This window comes from Electrophorus electricus, chromosome 2 (genome assembly GCF_041902795.1).
Source record: "Electrophorus electricus isolate QZ-2024a chromosome 2, ASM4190279v1, whole genome shotgun sequence".
In the NCBI taxonomy this organism is placed as follows: domain Eukaryota; kingdom Metazoa; phylum Chordata; class Actinopteri; order Gymnotiformes; family Gymnotidae; genus Electrophorus; species Electrophorus electricus.
The window spans coordinates 27,100,615-27,120,582 of NC_137498.1; the positions used below are offsets into that span (position 1 = coordinate 27,100,615).

A 19,968-nucleotide genomic window follows, 5' to 3' on the forward strand; every position below is an offset into this window, starting at 1 on the left:
GTGTGTGTGTGTGTGTGTGTGTGTGTGTGTGTGTGTGTGTGTGTGTGCACACGCATGCATGCTCTACATAGCAGGGTTTTTTTTTTTTCTTGCATGGTTGAAAAGTGACAATGTAAACATTTTAAAATATCTGTAGTGTCCCACACATTTAACTGGCAGTGTTCATATTAATCTTTACTGACTAGACATCCCATTCCACTTTGTGATAGTACATTGTCCCTTGTCAAACCATTCAGGATACAACAGTATGAGAAAACATGGCTGGATTTTTTTAAATTGCGATTTTTGGCTGTTTTTGCAAAGGTTGAGCTAACTAAAACATTTTAACCTGCAATTTTATATATGGATGCACATGGATGCGTATGGATGCAAAATCATAATACCCACTCCCTTAAAAGAGCACTGCATAGTGCATAAAAGTGCATAAAAACAAACAAACAAAAACTACAATTCCTTTAATGCCAAGCTAATTTTTTAAAAGTAAAAATGGGATTATTTGGAAACTGTCATAATCATCATCCTTTCACTTCTAATTTTGCTTTAAAACTAGAAGTGCACTATGTTTAGAAGCAAATAATAAGTCTGTTTTTCTCTGATGTCTCAGTGAAGACACTGTTTCATCTGAACTCCTGTGGCTTGCGGTTTTCTCACCGTAATTACTACTCCGTCACACTGTGATGATCTTTTGAGCAGACTCATATGGACTCCAGTTTGTCCAGAAGTGTTACTGTGTCAGATCCAAACAAGCTCATTTTGATACCATATGTATGGCAAGGATAATAAGCACATGCTTCTTGGAGTCATTCAAAATCTGTAACAGCATTTTAGCATCAGCTTGCCTAACTCTATCCTTTTACTCATTCATCTCCTGTTGATTTTCTTTTAGGAAACTCTGGTGTGCAGACACGAGGCAGTCATTCAGGCACACCTGAGTGTTCAGAAGCTCCTCTCCACCGACACCACCACCACCCCCCCCTCTCCATCTCCCACTCTTCCTCCTGCCTCTCCCACTGCAGTCTAGACCAACCCGGGGTCGGAGTGCCACCCCGGCCCTCCAGTCGTCAGGCAAGCCCCTCCACCCGCCTGCCTCAGCCTTCATGCTGCATGGACCCCTCCCCCTCACGCCCGTCCCACCGCTCAGTCCCACCCACTCCCAAGAACAACTTGCACCATGTAAACAAGATCCTTCGGGCCAAGAAGCTGCAGAGGCAGGCACGTACAGGCAACAATGTGGTGAAGAAGAGGGGTCCAGGGCGCCCCCGAAAGCATCCTCTGCCCACGCCTTCCCCATCGCCACCACTTCTGGCCTCTGACCCAGAGAACCACCAGCCTCCTACCTGGCACAGAGTGGGCTGGGATGGAGACACGGTGATCGATGCCATCGAGTCCGTAGTACAGGGCCAAAAGCGGAAGGGCCGGAAACGAAAGCGCTGGGAAAGAGACAGAGATGAAAATGAGGAGGATGAGGAGGAGGTGGAGGAGGAGAGAGAGGAAGAGGAAGAGGAGGAAGAGAGGCCAGTGGCCAGAGAGGAAGAGATGATGGCAAGAGCGCAAGCAACAAAAGGAAGGCCCTGGCTGACGCAGGAGGAGATGCACTGTTTTCAGAGGTGTTTGCTTTGTGTGTGTGTGTGTGTGTGTGTGTGTGTGTGTGTGTGTTTGTTTGTGTGTATGTATGTGTTTTTTATTTATATATATATATATATATATATATATATATATATATATATATATATATATATATATATATATATATATGAGAGACTTGGCTTTTCCTCGTTAGTAATCTCCAGTACCATTTTACTATCAGACCAAAACAAATACAGTGTGGAAACATGTTTTTACCATACAGTGCTGTTGAGGGGAAGTCCGATGGCCACTCCTCCCCTGAGCCCACAGCTCCAGCCCCCATAGAACAAGCTCCACCCACACCAATGACTAGTCAGCGGGAGAAGAGAGCTGCTAGGCCACCTAAAAAGAAGTTCCAGAAGGCGGGGCTTTATTCTGATGTATACAAGACAGATGAGTATGTATAGCACATGAAGGCACTGTTGCCTCCACTCTTTCTATAGCTTTGTAGAACTGTTCTTTAAAGCACGAAACGCCCTGATTTCCTTGCATTTCTTCACAGCCGAACTTTCTCTTCCTCCCTTTGTGTCCATACTAGTCCCCGCAGTCAACTGTTACAGCTAAAGAAGGAGAAGTTGGAGTATACTCCAGGTGAACACGAGTATGGTCTTCTTCCGGCTCCCATCCATGTTGGTAAGTCCCAAGTCACAAGACCTTTGTGCTTTTTTGTATGTTGCTTTCAATGGTGGCCTTCAAATTGCTCATCTGAATAATTAAGTTCTGAGAATATTTCACTGCAAAATAACTTCATGCAGTCTACTCATCATTGATAAATAAGGTTTTGTTCACTGCCCTTTACATCAATTCCTCATTTATATATCTTAATATTCATGAGATATAAAGATGATGAACTTTTTCAGTCAAACCACACTTAAAAGTTATCATCTTTATGTTTCGTGAATATTGAGATATTATTTTCTTATTTTCAATCACCACTGCTTATACCTCACATAGAAAGAGCAACATATATACTGAACTCCACAACATCATTAGTCTAAGCTTGCTCCCTAGTTATTTGCTCATTAGTTACATGACCGTCGGGTTACAAAACAATTGGTTTGCGGATGGGTTGAGTATTTAGTTACGTGGCCTACTGTGTGGTTCCACTGACTGAGTGGTACAACATGTGAGCCCCGCAAGGCCTGCCTGTCATTAACCTCCTGTCCTCTCCAGGGAAGTACTTGAGACAGAAGCGCATTGATTTCCAGTTGCCTTACGATATCCTTTGGCTTTGGAAACACGACCAGGTAGCTGGCTAGAACCACGCACCTTCATTTTACACAGCTAGGCATCACTCTCTTCACAGTTATTAAATGTTCATCTTGCCATCTGCCAGTTATTACAGTGATTTTGTTCAGTAACATTTTACTGTTCATTTCAGCTCTATAAGAGACCGGATGTGCCTCTCTACAAGAAAATTAGATCCAGTAAGGACATTTTTCATTATTCAGTACATATGCACAGAATTTTAAAAAAAGAAACATCATTATCTTGGTCATTTAGGATTTTTTCATTTATTAGGGTTCAGAGATTAGGAGAAATGTTTGATTTTTATATTCTTTATAAAACACAATTTTGACATGAAATTGACTTCTCATTCATATCTAGTTTTTAGGAATTTCTAGCATAATGTTTTAGTATTCTAACCATTTCCACTGACCCTCTTAGATGTATATGTGGATGTGAAGCCTCTCTCAGGCTATGAAGCCACTACTTGCAACTGCAGGCTCCCTGATGACTCCGGTGACAAGGGCTGCTTGGATGACTGCCTGAACAGGTAAGAGCTGTTGATCCTATTTGGTAGGCTCTTATTTAGAACCACATTACAGAGGCTTTTTGCCCTTGACCAACCCCCACCCCCAGGTTAATGAAGTACAGTTAATGAAGCCATCCAGCTACTACTGTAATGTTTAATGGCTGTGCACTGTTGAAAGGTGGATAAAAGGCCCCACAGTGGGAGTGTGATCTTTTTAGGTTAGGCCTTTTGTGGAAGTTGTTGGTGTCCTAAATTCATAAACCTTCTGAAAGCAGAGGGAGTCTTTGGGGGGGGGGGTGCTTTTGGCTTAATGGTGGGTTGTAACTCAGAAATCACAATACTTTGACATTCGTGATTACTTCACCATTATTGATGGACACTGGATTTTTTTGTGGTTCTCTGATTATTTGTATGTTTTAGTTCCTTTGCATTTTTTCAACATTGACAAAAATAAACAGTTTGAAAATGAACAAAAAATTTTTAAAAAATCAAACAATTGATAAAAATGGAAATTGGCACAATGGTATAAGGTGTTAGCAAATATCAGCTTCATGTTACTATTCAATTTATGCAGTTGTATCAAGGACCTAACCAGTATGAAAACACTGTCACCAGTACTGACTGTAAAGAAATAGCATCCTGATAACTGATAATATTAGCAACTATGATTCTGCCAATAAAACACCGTTTTATGTGAAGTGCTCTCTGACTGATCTGTTTGTCAAGCATTCACAAAGGAAGTTATTGGCACCCCTTAGCACAAGACCGTATGTTTGGTTGTTGTTCAAGATAGAATCACATTTCTAAAAGAGTTTTTATTATATAACGTAAAAATGCATTATCATTTCTTTATTAGCAACATTTTTGCCAGTGCAAATAAATCTCTTACCTTCATATAAGTCAGGCCCCCACCAAATACACACACACACACACACAATATCAAACAATATGATGGTCAGTCTATAAATAAGTCTAAATCTCAATTCTTATGAGATTTGCCATTAGGCAGTGACCTTTACTGATACCTGTGGTACCTGTAAGAATCGTTTAATTGTTATAACATATAATCATATTGCCCACACCTATTTCGATATAAAACAAGTCAGTAGTGTGTAGAATATTAAAACAATATGACAGGTCTTTTTTCCTTTTCATGTCTCACCACCCTCTCATCTCCATTACCTCTCTCTGTCTTTCTTGTCCACACTGATGCTGTCCTGACCCCTCATTCATCACCTGCCCTGCCCCACCCCTCTCTCCCGTCTTGCCCTTCTCTCAGGATGATCTTTGCTGAGTGCTCCCCCAGCACTTGCCCATGCGGTGAGCAGTGTGATAACCAGCGCATCCAGAGGCACGAATGGGTCCAGTGTCTGGAGCGCTTCCGTACAGAGGGCAAGGGCTGGGGCATCCGCACCAAGGAGCCGCTCCGCTCCGGCCAGTTCATCATCGAGTACCTGGGAGAGGTAGTCAGTGAGCAGGAGTTCAGGTCAGCCCCGTAACGGCGCACTCCCAAAGCACAAGAGAGTTTCAAATATTCGTGTGCAGGAGGAAGGTACTGAACTATGGCTTACTGACCGGAGAGGAAAATTGGAAGAATTGCAGTTGTTTTCAAGCTCCATCTTACAGGTGTACGTGCAGTTGATCTTACAGGTGTAATTGCAGTTGTCTTATAGGTCCATCTTACTGGTGTATGTTTGGAGTTTGTAGCCTAACTGTTGTTTGTAGTTCATCTGTTGGCTGAATATTTTTGGGTGGTGGACCACTCTCAAACCAGAAGTGACACTGACACATGTGAAAACCCTAGCAGCACTGTACGTTACAAACATGTGCCACCTCAACACCCACAGCCATGCTACTGTCATGTGTCAGTCTTTATGCGGTGGTGAGAACCATCTGTCACTTAAATGTTATTTAGCCAGCAGTGTGATATTGTCTGTAACTGTACATTGACAGATGTAACTAATAAAATAGCCGGTGAGTACATATTAACTGATTCTGAAAGAGTTTGTACAGAGTACAGGTGTTGCTTTCAAAATGTCAATTTGGAAATTAATTACATTACCCTTGAAGCATTTGTAAAGCTTATATTTGTTATTTTCCTTCTTTTTTTAATTTGATTCACACAATTGTGAGAAAAAACACAAGCCTGACATGGTTTGAAATCTGTAACGGAGCCACACTGTCTGCAGGAGCCGGATGATGGAGCAGTACTTCTCTCACAGTGGCCAGTACTGTCTGAACCTGGACAGTGGCATGGTGATCGACAGCTATCGCATGGGCAACGAGGCACGCTTCATCAATCACAGCTGTGAGCCCAACTGCGAGATGCAGAAGTGGTGGGTTCAATAACATGTTTCAGCAATGTGGGGCTCACATTACACAAATTCAGCCCAATTTTAACACGATCTTTTCATAGCCAGTAAAGTACCAGCAACAGGCCTGATTATGAGATTCAGGAGTGAGGAGTAGGTCTTGTAGTGTGACCTAATCGAAGAACAGGAGTGTGGTGTCTGGAACACCCCAAGATAGCCTGATGAGAGATCTAGCATGTCAGAATCTTTTTGTATTTTCTTTTCTAGTCTCACAGTGTCTATGACCAATAGGATGACAGGGTGCTCTCTGGGGAACATAATGTAAATATGGCGAAGAAAAAAGGGTGCTACTTTTGCTGTTGATTTCAGTTATTATATTAAACCATATTTCTATCTACATTTATCAAAGTTTACAATTCCCAATACCCAGACATTGTATGTAGTGTTTTTGGCATGTTGTTCATTACCGCAAGGTCTCTTTAAAGGACAGACAGCCCATTCTGTCCTCTTCGTGACACCCAGAAGCAGGTCCACATTCGTTATTCCTATTTCTTTTCCGAATGCAAAAAGACCAGTATCACATGTAGTGCTTCTGTAGCCATGAATGACAGTTTCTTGATCCTCATAGCCAACGCTCCAGAAACTGATACAAGGATGTGAATGATGATTGTTCGGTGTCAAACTGTTGTCAGTCTCTTGACCAAGATATGTTGACTGACACGGTGACCATAGTGAAAGGCAGAAAAATTGTGCTGTCGGAACCTGGCATCATGCAAACTCAAACAGCAGTGCATAACCAATCACTGCTACCTAGTGCTTAAAATTACAGTACAAGCAGCACTTCTGGTATATGGCAAGTCAAAGGAAACATGAGTCATGTGCAGTGAATCTTATGCTAGAAGTTAAGAGAGCCACTGTTGACTTTAAAAAATACTCACGGCTGCGATGAAAATTTATCAGTGTTCCTTAAACGCTCAGCCAACTCTTAACAGATATTTTTAAGCTGTTTGGTGATGGTTACGTAACGCCTGGTGCTTCAGCTGAATCTCTGAATCAATACATGGACTAAGTGCCTATGACTTCACCACAAAATAAACTTAAGATGTTCATTAGGTTTGTTGAATGATAAAGAATGCCAGTGATTAGGTGATATGTAAACATCCTCAGGAATAGAGCTGTGCATTAGAGATCCATGCCACAAACCTAACATTTGCTGGATACCAAAGGATGGACACACACACACACAGAGAGAAGAGAGAAAGCTTGTAATGGTAGTTCATCCTTCTTGTCATGGAAGAGCGATTATGTGTGGCTGGTAGGAGAGGGTGGAGGACACAGCTGTGCTGCCCACTAGATAATCATACCCACATGCATTCTCTTACACACATATTCTCCCTCTCTCTCACTCTCTCTCTCACAGGTGCACACACATACACAAAGCCAGGTTTCACAATGACTTCAACCTATTATGTCTCACAGGGCCCTAATGTAGAACTGAAAATCTCTTCCACTACTTGTCCTATTAACAGCTAAAAGCAGCCATAGCTTGGGAAATGCTCCACAAGAAATCCTCAGGAATTGCTGTTTATGGCTGAACTGCCTCATTAACTACATTAATTACATTAACTCTCCTTATCATTTCAGTGTTGCTTGCCATATCGGAAGAAAAAAATATCTAATACAGATCACTTCATTAATATGATAAAAAAAAATTAGAATTTGATGCCAGTTTGATACTAACCTGCAATTTCCTTTTCAAGGTCTGTGAACGGAGTGTACAGGATTGGTCTTTTTGCTCTGAAGGACATGGACAGTGGGACTGAGCTCACCTATGACTACAATTTCCACTCCTTTAACACTGAAGAACAGGTGGGTGTGGTAATTTTGGTTCTCTGGAGCTGGAACTTTGGACATCCACGTGCACACCCATGTACGCAGCGGTATTAGTCTGTGTGTCACTGACTGCCTACCTGCCTGTGGCTTGCCATGCTTGTTCATGGATATGACATTTTAAAAGGCTGGTGTACCTGAAAACTGTTTTTCTTTACCTCCTTTCTTCCATTCGCTTTAATGCTACTCTCTTTTTCTCCCTCTACAGCAAGTGTGTAAGTGTGGCTCAGAAGGCTGCCGTGGAATCATAGGAGGCAAGAGCCAACGTATCAATGGCCTACCTGGCAAAGCCGGAGGCGGAGCTCGGAGGCTTGGGAGGCTGAAAGAGAAGCGCAAGTCAAAGCACCAGCTGAAAAAGCGGGTATGTGTGCGTGCTCCTTGCCTGAGAGTGAATGGCCACAGGCAGACATGTAATCCGGTTTTAAAAATTAGCAGTAACATTTGGTTTGCTCTTCTGTCTGGTCTCAGGAGGAAGAGTCCAGTGACAGTAGCAAGTTTTACCAGCACCTTCTAATGAAGCCCATGTCTAACAGAGAGCGGTAGGCTGCCACACACACACCCACACACACACACACACACACACACACACACACTGGCAGATGCTCATACCAAAGACCAGGTTCTGAGCCCACCTCTCGCTGCTCTCTGTCCCCAGGAACTTTGTGCTGAAGCACCGTGTCTTCCTCCTGCGCAACTGGGAAAAAATGCGGGAGAAGCAGGAGCTGCTGAAGAGGGATGGGGAACGGGAGCGTGAGGGCACCAGCCTCTCCCTCTACGCCCGCTGGGGCGGCGTCATCCGCGACGACGGCAACATCAAGTCAGGTGTGTGCATGCCTGTTCCCCCCTAGGGAGGATGCCCCTTGCACCCCCTTGTCTGTCCACTTGCCTCATCACAGCCCTCCTGTCCCTCAGACGTGTTCCTGACGCAGTTCTCCGCACTGCAGACGGCGCGGTCAGTGCGCACGCGCAGGCTGGCCGCTGCCGAGGAGAACACGGAGGTCACACGCACGGCACGCCTTGCACACATCTTCAAAGAGATCTGCGACATGATCACCAGCTACAAGGGTCAGTACTAAGGCACATGTGCGCACAAACACACGCACACACACAAACGCATGCACACATATATATATACACACATACACACAAAATGTGCCGCATGCAAAGCTGTGTCAGGCAGTTTGAGTTAACAACTATAAAACACACTCAAACACTTGGCATACAAATGCTAGTATTCCTGATTCTTGTACATGCTCCCTCTCAACACCTCAGACTAATGTGTTATCTTGCTGTTAACGAGTGACTAATGACAGTCTGCTACAAATTGTCTCTAACGTATGTATGCACACAGACACAGACTCCAGTGGGCTTTTATTTGTGGGTGGGCCTGATGGTGCTGGGTGGGTCTGATGAACAATTTAACCTGCTTCCACCACACATATATTGGCATAGAAACCTTCACCAGCTGAATTAACCTATGAATGAAAATCATGAAGTCTAGCAACCACAGCAAAAGGAACACCAGCACCCCCCACCCCCAGCTGCAAGGCGGCGTATCCACGGCACACGCTGTCTCATTAACAAAGCCCTTCCCCCGATGCTCTGGTTTAAACAGTTTCATCCCCATGCTAAATGTGCAGCGTAAGTGGACAGCACCACATGAGAACTCACAGACTCAACTTTACTCAGACACTGATAAACCCTCCAGAAGGCGTGCCAAAGGACAAACAAGCAAAAAGCTCATTTCGCACAAGTCTGTGCTGCAACATTTTGTTGTTGTTGTTGTTGTTTTTTCTGATCGAGCGATGATGCAGTGCCCATACTCCCTGGTCTGCAACAGACAGGTGCCAGGGCCTGCCTGTCAGACAGAACACTTCTACCAGAGCCCACACAAAAGGTAGAGCACACATAGACGCCAACTTCAGCTCAACAGCCATTCTTGGGTGGGCTGACATTGTGGTACTGTGCTATGTAGGTCTCATAAAATGATGAAATAGGACGTTTGACTTTTGCGCAATATCCCATGGCAACTGCCACCACCGAGTATTGAAATGAATCACCAAACCCCCTGGTGCTGCCTCTCACGTGCACACCTGCTCTGAGAAACACACTAAGTCTTCTCCTCTCCCCCCCTCCCTCTCTCTGTCCCCCTGCTCTTTCTCTCTTTTTCCCTCCCTCCCTCCTGCTCTCCTTCTCCATCACTTTCTCTTCCTCTCTGCCCGTCTCTCTCCCTCCCTTCCTTTCTCTCTTTCTCTCCCTCTCTTCCTCTCTCTGCTTCCCTGTCTCTCTCTCTCTCTCTCTCTCTCTCTCTCTCTCTCTCTCTCTCTCTCTCTCTCATTCTCTGTAGACTCAGCTGGCCAAACCCTGGCTGCTCCCCTGCTTAACCTACCTTCCAGAAAGAGGTAAGAGTCTAGTTGTGATTACTAACTGTTCTTAATCCTCTGTCTAGTCATTGTTACATTTTTGCTGATAGAAAAGCCTTGATGTAGTTGCATAGATACAGACGTTGTATAATTACAAAATGGCATCCTTTTTACAGTACATTAATGGTCATGCATAAATCTGCATGGAAGTACAGTAAGATAGTTGATAACAGGTTGGTTTGAATTGGGTGTGATAACAGCAGTGAAACACTAAATGTAAAAACAGTAGTTCAGATACATCAGCCTGATTTGTCTGGACCCGAGTAAGCCAATCAAAAGTGTCCCTGATGCTTGCAGTGGCGCAATGATTCTCCATAAAGTTACCAGAACAGTGCATTTTTCAGGAGTGCTCACTGCTTGTGTATGTTCATAGGAACACACAGTACTATGAGAAGGTGTCGGATCCTCTGGACCTCAGCACTATCGAGAAGCAGATTCTGACGGGACATTACAAAACGGTGGAGGCATTTGACACGGACATGCTTAAAGTGTTCCGCAACGCCGAGGTCAGTGCAGCCACACAGCCTTCCTCTCACACGGCAAGAGGAGTTCCTCGTAGTAGATGGAAAAATGGTGTTAGATGCATGACGCTGGAGTTCACCACAGCTTCAGAGCTTGCTTTAATCTCTCTCCAAGCTGCCATCAGTAAATAACAATGCAGTCCCAGACTGGGATAGAACATAATGGAATTCAATACCCTTGGGTCCCACTCAGACAGAGAAAAAATATTTGAGTGGCATCATTAACGCCATGCCCAGTAACTTCTAACGAAGTCCCCTCTCTGTTTTGGCTCCCACACTGAGCTGCTGGAGGGTAGTTTTGCTTGCTGTGCACCATTGTATTTTAAAGTTCAAGTCAGTTTAGCTCACGTCAGTAACGTTTGAAGTGTCATGTTTGCCAGAGTGAGTGTGTCTCACACCCTGCCCTTTGCTCTTTGTACTGGCAGAAATACTATGGGCGCAAGTCACCAGTGGGCAGGGACGTTTGCCGCCTGCGTAAGGCCTACTATGGGGCGCGGCACGAGGCAGCCGTGCAGATTGACGAGATCATGGGCGAGACGGCCAGTGAGGCTGACAGCTCCGACTCGCTGGAGCGCGACCATGGCAACCACCATCACCACCACCACCACCAGCAGCAGCAGCATCACAACGGGTCCCACAACAAGGACGATGATGTCATCCGTTGCATCTGCGGCATGTATAAGGACGAGGGCCTGATGATTCAGTGTGAGAAGTGCATGGTGAGATGATTCCCCCCAAAAGAAATGTAGAAATCTGGGCAGCTGAAACACGTTTCTGCTTTTTTAAAAAATTCCGCAGCCTGTAGTCTTTGGTTCTTACCCAGTGCATGGAGGTGAATGTAAGTCTTAAGGGCCTGTTATTTGAATGTTTTCAAATGTTTTGGAAAAAGCAAGCTTCTTGGACACATACGAAAACCCATTTACCATTTTAAAGAAATATTATTTTACGCTTCAACTCGAGGCTCTGTTTTACTGTTGTAAGGGGAATGAACAGATGTTCACCCCCTGCTTTACAGTGTGCGTGCTCTGAGAGGCAGGATTGATTGCCACACCATTTTCACTTCTTTCCTGTGCAGAACCATTTGTCTGAGTTCCCAGTTCACCCATGAAAAGGAAGCTGGTATAATTGGCTAATGACCAATGGTGAAAACTTTCCTGACCTATGAAAAACTCCATTGTAGTGATTTTAAGAAACTGGTCCCAAACATTTGACACGAAGTGCAGCGTTGCATTATAATGACAGATACTGGGAATGTTTTCCAAACCCATGGCCCAATACACTAAAGAACCCTTTAAGTGTGGGGTATCAGGATGGACAACAGCTGGCAAATCTGGTCATCTTTATCCACACTCTGACTCCCTCACAGGTCTGGCAGCACTTCGACTGCATGCGTCTGGAGACAGAAGTGGAGCACTATCTCTGCGAGCAGTGTGATCCTCGTCCAGTGGACAGGGTGGGTAACGTTTACACCCCCCAGCCCCCTCACTGAATGACCATGGGGGCTACTGCATTCTTTTGCCCCGCCCGTAAGCTCTAGCCGCAGTAAAATCCACGCCATTAGCAATTGTGCGTCTGAGTGTTAATTTGGTGTCTGGCACTACTTTCGCTTTCACTTTCTGCTCACTGCTGTGTTGGTCATGCCAATCAAAGTGAATGAGATTATATATTTGTCCACAAGCCTTTAAAAGACATGCTTTTCCAACTGTCCAGCTTCCGGTTGTCACATGACTCTTCTTCATAAACAATAGGAAGTCCCAATGGTGCCTCAGCCTAGTTACGCCCAGTCAGGCTCCACCTACTACATTTGCCTGCTCCGAGATGACCTGCTGCTACACCAGGGTATGTGGAGGTGTTATTACATGCGTGCATGCATGCGTCTTGTTGAAGAGTCTTGATGTTGAGAATCTTGTGAGGGAGCAGAAGCATTCACTTTTGTAGGACCACATTAATGTATTAATGGGGAAAAGGTGTGTTCTGACCATTTGGTCAGTATTATTATTGTGTTTGACACTTCCTCAATTTTCCTCTGCGTGTATGCGTGCATATGTATGCATGTATGTATGTATGTATGTATGTATCTGTTTTACAGGTGACTGTGTGTACCTGATGAGGGACAGCAGGCGTACTCCTGAGGGCCAGCCGGTGCGCCAGTCCTACCGGCTTCTCTCCCACATCAACCGAGAAAAACTGGACATCTTCCGCATCGAGAAACTCTGGAAGAACGAGAAGTAAGCTCGCTTCACCTTCCCACTTCACCTCTCAGGCCAAGCCACCGCTTCATTAGGTTGCTTCACTTCCTGCTGCTAATACAGTACAGCTGCACTGAAAAATCTTTTATCATCAATGCAGCTTGGGGTTCTCTCCCCCGCTTTCTCGCTCTGTCTCACTAATACTCTCTCTCAATCGGTCTCTCTGTCCCTTAGGGGTGAGAGGTTTGCCTTCGGTCATCATTACTTCCGTCCTCACGAGACACACCACTCGCCGTCACGCCGCTTCTACCACAACGAGCTGTTCCGAGTGCCCCTCTATGAGATCATACCACTGGAGGCTGTGGTGGGCACCTGCTGCGTCCTCGATCTCTACACATTCTGCAAGGGTGAGGGTCGCTCTGCTCCATGCATGAGCATACACACACACACACACACACACACACACACACATGGTGTGTCCTAAACTGACCTCACACTAGCACAAAGTTAATTGACTGCCTACACACTCTCTCATACACCCGGGGAGCACTCGTGTAGAAACCTCCCAGTCATGCCTGTTGACCTTGCACACAGCCACTTTATCTCTTGCTCTCTCTCTCTCACACTCTCACACACACACACACACACACACACACACACACACACACACACACACACACACGCACACAAACACACACACACACTCATCTTAGTGTGCCAGCCCCATCTCACTACCACACTCACCACCTTTCCCAGGTCGGCCAAAGGGTGTGAAGGAGGAGGATGTGTACATCTGTGACTATAGGCTGGACAAGTCTGCGCACCTCTTCTACAAAATCCATCGTAACCGATATCCCGTATGCACAAAGCCCTACGCCTTCAACCACTTCCCCAAGAGGCTCACGCCTAAGAGGGACTTCTCGGTGAGTGGAGCAGGTCTGGGATCAGCAGTGTGATGTGCAGAGCTCCTCGAAAGCTTATATTATAATAAGAGTATTAGATGATTATTATAATGAGGAATAATATGTTTGTTGATTTGCTTTTAAATGCTGTCTTCAGAAGTCGACAAAAATATTGCCTTCCCTAATGTCATGTTCAGCTCTAAATTATCCTCAGGCTGACCAGTTCAGTGAACTGATCTGTTTCTCCATAGTCTGTTAAACTAGCTTTTTTTTTTTTTTTTTTTTCTGAACCTCAGATTTAGGGATACACTAATATTTAATTTCTTGGGTTGATTCGATAACCAATAATTAGCACCCTTTTTTGGCTGATACCAATATAAAGAACCAATAATTTTACCTTTACACACTTCTATATAGCTCTGAAGTGTATATTCAAAATGCAGTGGGTGTAAGTCATGTTAAACGCAAAAAATGGATCATTAATTAATTTTACATAGCCATGTCCCAGGTAAATCAGACCTCACGTTTGGAGATGGCACTGATCTGATATCACATATTGGAATCGGGCCAATATTAGCAAAGATTGGATATCAGTGAAGAAATTTTTAAGGAACTTAATGAAATACCATAATAAATCCAGTCTGAAAACGTCACAGCAGCACTGTTAGTTTGAGCAGGTCACATGATAATGGGCAGGTTAGTTTGAACAGGTCACATGATGACATCTGGGCTGGTTTGAGCAGGAAGCATAATAACATCTGAGCTGGTTTGAGCAGCTTATACACTACTGAAGAGTATAACTAGCATTTTCTTCCCATTAATGATTTAAAAACTATTATGTTTAAATGCAAATATCTGTTCACTCACACACGTGATTTCCATTGCTATCATTTACCCCAGGGTAGGGAACATGCTACCTACCTTCCAGTAAGAGCATTTAAACGAGGCAAAATAGCTTTTTACCACTGGTTACTTTTATATTCACAACCAATGGTGATTTGTTTATTAATCCATTAAAAAAAACAAATGATGACGTTTTCAGTTTGACGATGATAAATAAAGGAAATTCAGGATGGGGAAAGGAGAAAGAGAAGCAGAAACCTGACAGTACTGGAGAAGAGAAATAATAACCAAAGTAATAAACTACTCACCTTCTCTAAATTTACAAAGTTAATTACTCTGTGGCTTTACTGCGTTCAAACTGCATGAAAATATGGAACAAAGCACTTTTCTGTTAGCCTGCTGAGTTTTGAGGTAGACTTGAGATTTTGAATTTTGAAGAAGCTGGAGAATAATCAACTAACTGTCCATAGATATTTTTTATTTGGTTAGAAAGAATAACCATCTTTTAAACATTATCAGATTTAAATTTCTCTTTGTTTGAGCAGAGTTAGAGTGAAGCGAGACTCGTACTTGTAGTCACTCTGTTTGATCACTTAGTACCTGGTGTGCATTTGGTGTGTAGGGGGTAGAACAGCGATTTACTGCTGAAATTCACAAGAACAGTTATAAGGTTATTACTAAATTGATGTGGAATCACAGAGAAAATGCAGACGAACTATATTGTAAATTTTAGGAGTGAGTGAGGCAGCCATACTGAGCAGAGACAGTCAGAGAGTGAGTGTGTGAGAGAGTGGCTGGAAAGTCCACAGAAATAAAGCATAACTACAAAACTCCACAATCACCAACATCAGATAGTTTGCTTAATGTCTAAAAAAACCACACATTATTATTCCAAACACAGGTTGCACTTTACAAAAAACACTACCCATGTATGATTATTAGTATATTTCTTAGAACTGTAGTAATATTTAGACAAAGCCTATGTTAAACAAGAAGGCTTAAATTGTTGGATATATGAAAACGATCACACAAATATTTGGCTAAAATTCGAGTTGATGACAATAAATTCTAAATTATCAGCCACAAGACTCTGGTCACGACCATCTGTACAAACATCATTAAAACAAGATTCTGGTCATGCCCATCTATCAAAACCTTGATACCACAAGATTCTGGTCATCCCCATCTATCCAAATCATGTTAACATATGATTCTGGTCACGGCCATTTGTGCAAACCTCATTAACACAAGATTCTGGTCACACCATATGTACAGACTTCATTGGCACAAGATTCTGGTCACACCCAACTGTATACACCTCGTTAACATAAGATTCTGGTCACAACCATCTATACAAACCTCGTTAAAATAAGATTCTGGTCACGCCCATCTATACAAATCACGTTAACATATGATTCTGGTCACGGCCATTTGTGCAAACCTCATTAACACAAGATTCTGGTCACACCCAACTGTACACACCTCGTTAACATAAGATTCTGGTCATGCCCGTCTATACAAACCTCGTTAAAATAAGATTCTGGTCATGCCCGTCTATAGAAACCTTGTTAACACATACTTGTGGTCAGGCCCATTTGTACAAACCTCGTTAACACAAGATTCTGGTCACGCCCATCTATACCAACCTTGTTAACACAAGCACCTAATCTTTCATGTCCACCTATCATTTCTTTCTGACAGCCTCACTATGTGCCAGATAATTACAAGAGGAATGGTGGCCGCTCGGCTTGGAAGAGCGAGCGTTCCAAAGGGGCTGTGGCTTGCGAGGAAGACAATGCACCCAATGGACCATGTGACCAGCTGTCCATTGCCTTCTCAAGAGACGTGGGAGGAGGAGGAACAGGAGGAAGAGACGCAGAAGGAGTCGTGGAGCGAGCCCGTGAGGACTCCTCCTCGGCCCTGGGTCCGCTGGAGCCATCACAGGAGCGAAGAGCCAGAGAGGAGGAGGAGGAAGAGGAAGAGGAGGTGGAAGAGGAGGAGGAGAGGAGGGAAGTGGAGGAGGGCTCGGCTGAGTGTGTCCGAGGCCCAGAGATGTCGGAGCCCCGCTCCTCCTCGTCGCTTTCGTCTTCACCCCTGCACTCTTCTGTCCTGGGCCGGAGGGAGGCGCAGAGAGAGCGACTGAACAAGATACTGCTGGATCTGCTGCACCGGGCACCCAGCAAAAATGGTGAGAGAGAGTGTGGAAGAGAGAGATAGAGTTTAAAAGATTGAAGCAGAGGCAGAGAGAGGTTGTGGAGCAGGGGTGCCCCAGCATAGGAGATCTGCTGCTCTGTACTTCAGTTCCAGTCCTAATCTAACACACCTGATTCAGATCATCAGGGCCTTCAGTAGCAATTATGTATTACAGCCAGATGTGCTAGAGCTACACTCTATAGGACAGTATCCAAGGTCCAGAGTTGGACACGCCTGGTGTAGAATGTAGAATTTAGCTTTTTTCCCCCCTATTTTCCATTACTCTGTTTGTTGTATGTTTTTTGCTCCAACAAGCATGAGTATTAAATTATTTCAGCTACTTACGTTAGTTCAGGTAGTTGAGTTTGTGTTGTGTTGTGTTGGTGTTGTGTAGAGCACTGGGCTTTGGAACACCAAACAGCACTTTCCATGGTCTTTCAGCAGTCTAAAGCTGTCTTCCATCTCTCTCTCAGCTATAGACGTGACTTATCTTCTGGAGGAGGGCTCAGGCCGACGACTACGCAGACGGACTCTCGGACTGAGTGACTTTGTGAGCAGGAAGTGATGTCATTTCCGCTGCCTTGTGGGCAAGCAAATTCTCCTCTTTCTTGCACAGCAAAAAAAAAAAAAAAAGTGATTAAAAAAATTATTAAACAAATGTAAGAGAGACCCAGGAGCAGACATAACAGTGAAAGAGGAATGAAAGTATGATAGAGGAGAGTCGTGGGGTGAAGTCCCTCCCTTTCATACACCTGTTCTCCTGCTTGCACTCTTTGTAGAGGAACTTAAAAAGAGAGACTAGCATAGCTTAAGTGCACAGGCCATGAGGTTTTGCCAGCGATGAATAAATTGTGATATCACCTTGTATGATGCAAAGACTCAAGTGTCAAATAAACATAGGAAAATTGTACTCCAAGCGCTTTAAACTGAAGAAAAAAATATTTAAGCCTTGAAATTCACTTTCATGTATGAACTATGACTGAAGTGTCGTCTAACGGTCTTTCAGTTTTTAAGCGTCTCCAGAGGTCAATGTTTTTCAGGTGGCGCACGGTACTATATATAGTTGGAGGCCTCTGGATTAATAGGGCAGGGGTTGGATTTGGACTCAGATTTAAGAGACTGGTGCCCCTTGGTGGTCAGTAGTGGGAAAGACTGCCACGTAGCCCACATTTACAGAGAACTAAAAGGAAGAGAAAGTGGAGCAACATAGAAGGTGCAGTGTAGCGCACACAGGCACTGCTCGTGGACTGAAGAGAGAGGGAGGAGTGGAGAGAGGGAGGAGTGGAGGAGAAAGAGCATCAGCTAACTGCACTTTTTTTTCTTTCTTTTTTTAAAAACAAACATGGACATCATTTGCTCCCGGAGATGTATGGATGAGACACTAACACTCACCACAGTATTGAAGAATGCTGTGTGGTAAAATCAAAATAAGTATAATTATCTTTTGCTTGTTTGTTTTCTGTCATACTGTAATTACTTTAGGAATGGAGCAGGATGGGTGGGGGAAGGGGTTCCATATTTTGCAAGCTCGGGACTGTTGGATATGAGAAAAAGATTGATAGTTATCTTCTGTTTTTGAAATCAGAGAGAGTGGTGTATGCAGCCCTACCCAGTTTTTGAGTGCTTGATTCACCAGCTGAACAGGTTTTCCAACCAGAGTGGGTGCACTGATGTCAGCTGTAATGCCTTAGATTGCCATGGTCTTGACCTTTGTGTGTGCCTGTGTGTGTGTGTGTTTGTATGTATGGGGGGTGCTGTAAAGATCTGAAAGATTAAAATAAATCAATTAAGGGCTTGAAGGCAGTTAACAAAATTGATAAGATAAAAAGCCTGTGATGTCAAATATTCAATGATAGTTTGATAGGCTGGAGGGACAGGACTTAGACAAATTATTTTTATTTTATCATGTTTCAGGTTGCCATGGATGTTTATAAACCAATTGTGATGAGCTTTTTTGACCACCCCAACCCCACCCCAATCAGCTATTTCAGACAGCGATATCCCTGCCCCTTAGATGGATTGAGAGAAGAGACAGGGAGAGTAAGAGAGGGATAAAAACTGACAGAGAGGTAGATGTATAGTGCCAAGCTATGTATATATACAGACGGGAATATGTGAGAGATGTCTCCAAAAGCAATATCTTGATAATGGATTTTGTGTATTGTATTGTACAGGATTCAACCCTATATGTATTATTATGATTACTATTATTATTATGCCATTTGTATTGATATGATTGTCCTTTTAAGCTTGAGGCTGGAGGAGAAAGTGGCTGACGAACGTTACAGAAATTTCTAAAGTCAATGACAGAAGAAAGCAGCTGAAATCATATAGCCCAAAACCTGAAATAATATAAAATGATGGTCAGATGGACTTTGTGGAAGGAATTCAGGATATCACAGTGACCCCAGACCTGACAACTGTCATTGTAATTATTAATTTTAATGTTATTATAATTATTATTACTTCTGAAGGGGGAAACAGAAAAAAGCTACTCCTTCTTTCTTGCTGCAGAGTGTTGAACACTAAAAAAACAAACCAACATAAAAATGTAAAAATAATATTTTGGAAAATGATGGAAAGAAAAAAGAACCTGTCAGCTGAATATCATATTCTTAATCTCTTTCTTTTTTTCCTTCAAATTGGAAAAAAATGGTTCCGTTTTTTTTGTGATAGCGGTCATAATTATGATGCTTGTATTTCTTGTATTTGTGTGTTTTTGTGTGATTTGTTTAGTTATTTTTAGACAATCACAAAAATAACATGCAAGCATTGTATATGGACAGACTGACAGACATTTTGTGTTGTGTACAGTTTGTCAAAACTTCTTCCACTCTGGTTAAAAGTTTGTAATTATGATTCTAAAGTCATGAAAATGCTGTTGGTTTTTACTTTTTTGTTTTATATTCTATTTGGGTTTTTTTGTTTGTTTGTTTGTTTTTTAATAAAAAGCACTACATTGTTGTGAATATACCTGCCTGTTGCTCATACATTTAGCCAAGAATCATGTGATAGTTCCTTACTAGGTCATAACTATTGATACTGAAGGTATACAGTCAAAGCATATTTTAATTGTATGGATAGTCAATTAATACATCTGCAAATAAAGTGAATTTTAACTATTGAATAGAACATTTATATTGTGTACCATTATTTGAATTATCCATAAACACTGCTCAATAACAACAGGTCAGAAGTGTCTCCGTCAACCAGAATTTCTTTACATGATCTTAAATTCTACTTGAAATGTATATACAGGCCTATAAATACAAAAATTGGTGAACTAGACTTCACTAATTTTCCGATGTAAACT

At 43.1% G+C, this 19,968-nt stretch overlaps 1 protein-coding gene across 4 annotated transcripts in view; it reads left to right on the forward strand.

The window, feature by feature from the left end:
* The window catches only part of ash1l (ash1 (absent, small, or homeotic)-like (Drosophila)), a 33,066-nt gene extending 13,440 nt beyond the window's left edge, over positions 1-19,626 (forward strand). For 2 of the 4 annotated variants that reach the window (XM_027002335.3, XM_027002337.3), the window contains 23 exons: positions 887-1,607; positions 1,850-2,023; positions 2,165-2,259; positions 2,800-2,873; positions 3,008-3,053; positions 3,295-3,403; positions 4,662-4,868; positions 5,572-5,718; positions 7,455-7,563; positions 7,793-7,945; positions 8,053-8,123; positions 8,240-8,406; positions 8,497-8,649; positions 9,932-9,986; positions 10,381-10,513; positions 10,954-11,247; positions 11,895-11,981; positions 12,277-12,367; positions 12,618-12,756; positions 12,952-13,124; positions 13,474-13,640; positions 16,164-16,650; positions 17,129-19,626. In XM_027002335.3, coding sequence (XP_026858136.2) covers positions 887-1,607; positions 1,850-2,023; positions 2,165-2,259; positions 2,800-2,873; positions 3,008-3,053; positions 3,295-3,403; positions 4,662-4,868; positions 5,572-5,718; positions 7,455-7,563; positions 7,793-7,945; positions 8,053-8,123; positions 8,240-8,406; positions 8,497-8,649; positions 9,932-9,986; positions 10,381-10,513; positions 10,954-11,247; positions 11,895-11,981; positions 12,277-12,367; positions 12,618-12,756; positions 12,952-13,124; positions 13,474-13,640; positions 16,164-16,650; positions 17,129-17,220 — 3,944 coding nt within the window. In that variant the 3' untranslated portion in view covers positions 17,221-19,626. Of the gene's footprint in view, positions 1-886; positions 1,608-1,849; positions 2,024-2,164; positions 2,260-2,799; positions 2,874-3,007; positions 3,054-3,294; positions 3,404-4,661; positions 4,869-5,571; positions 5,719-7,454; positions 7,564-7,792; positions 7,946-8,052; positions 8,124-8,239; positions 8,407-8,496; positions 8,650-9,931; positions 9,987-10,380; positions 10,514-10,953; positions 11,248-11,894; positions 11,982-12,276; positions 12,368-12,617; positions 12,757-12,951; positions 13,125-13,430; positions 13,641-16,163; positions 16,651-17,128 lie in introns of those variants that run through there. The other 2 variants (XR_014117156.1, XM_081697357.1) reach the window with 2 other exon arrangements.
* The last annotated feature ends 342 nt before the right edge of the window (positions 19,627-19,968 follow it).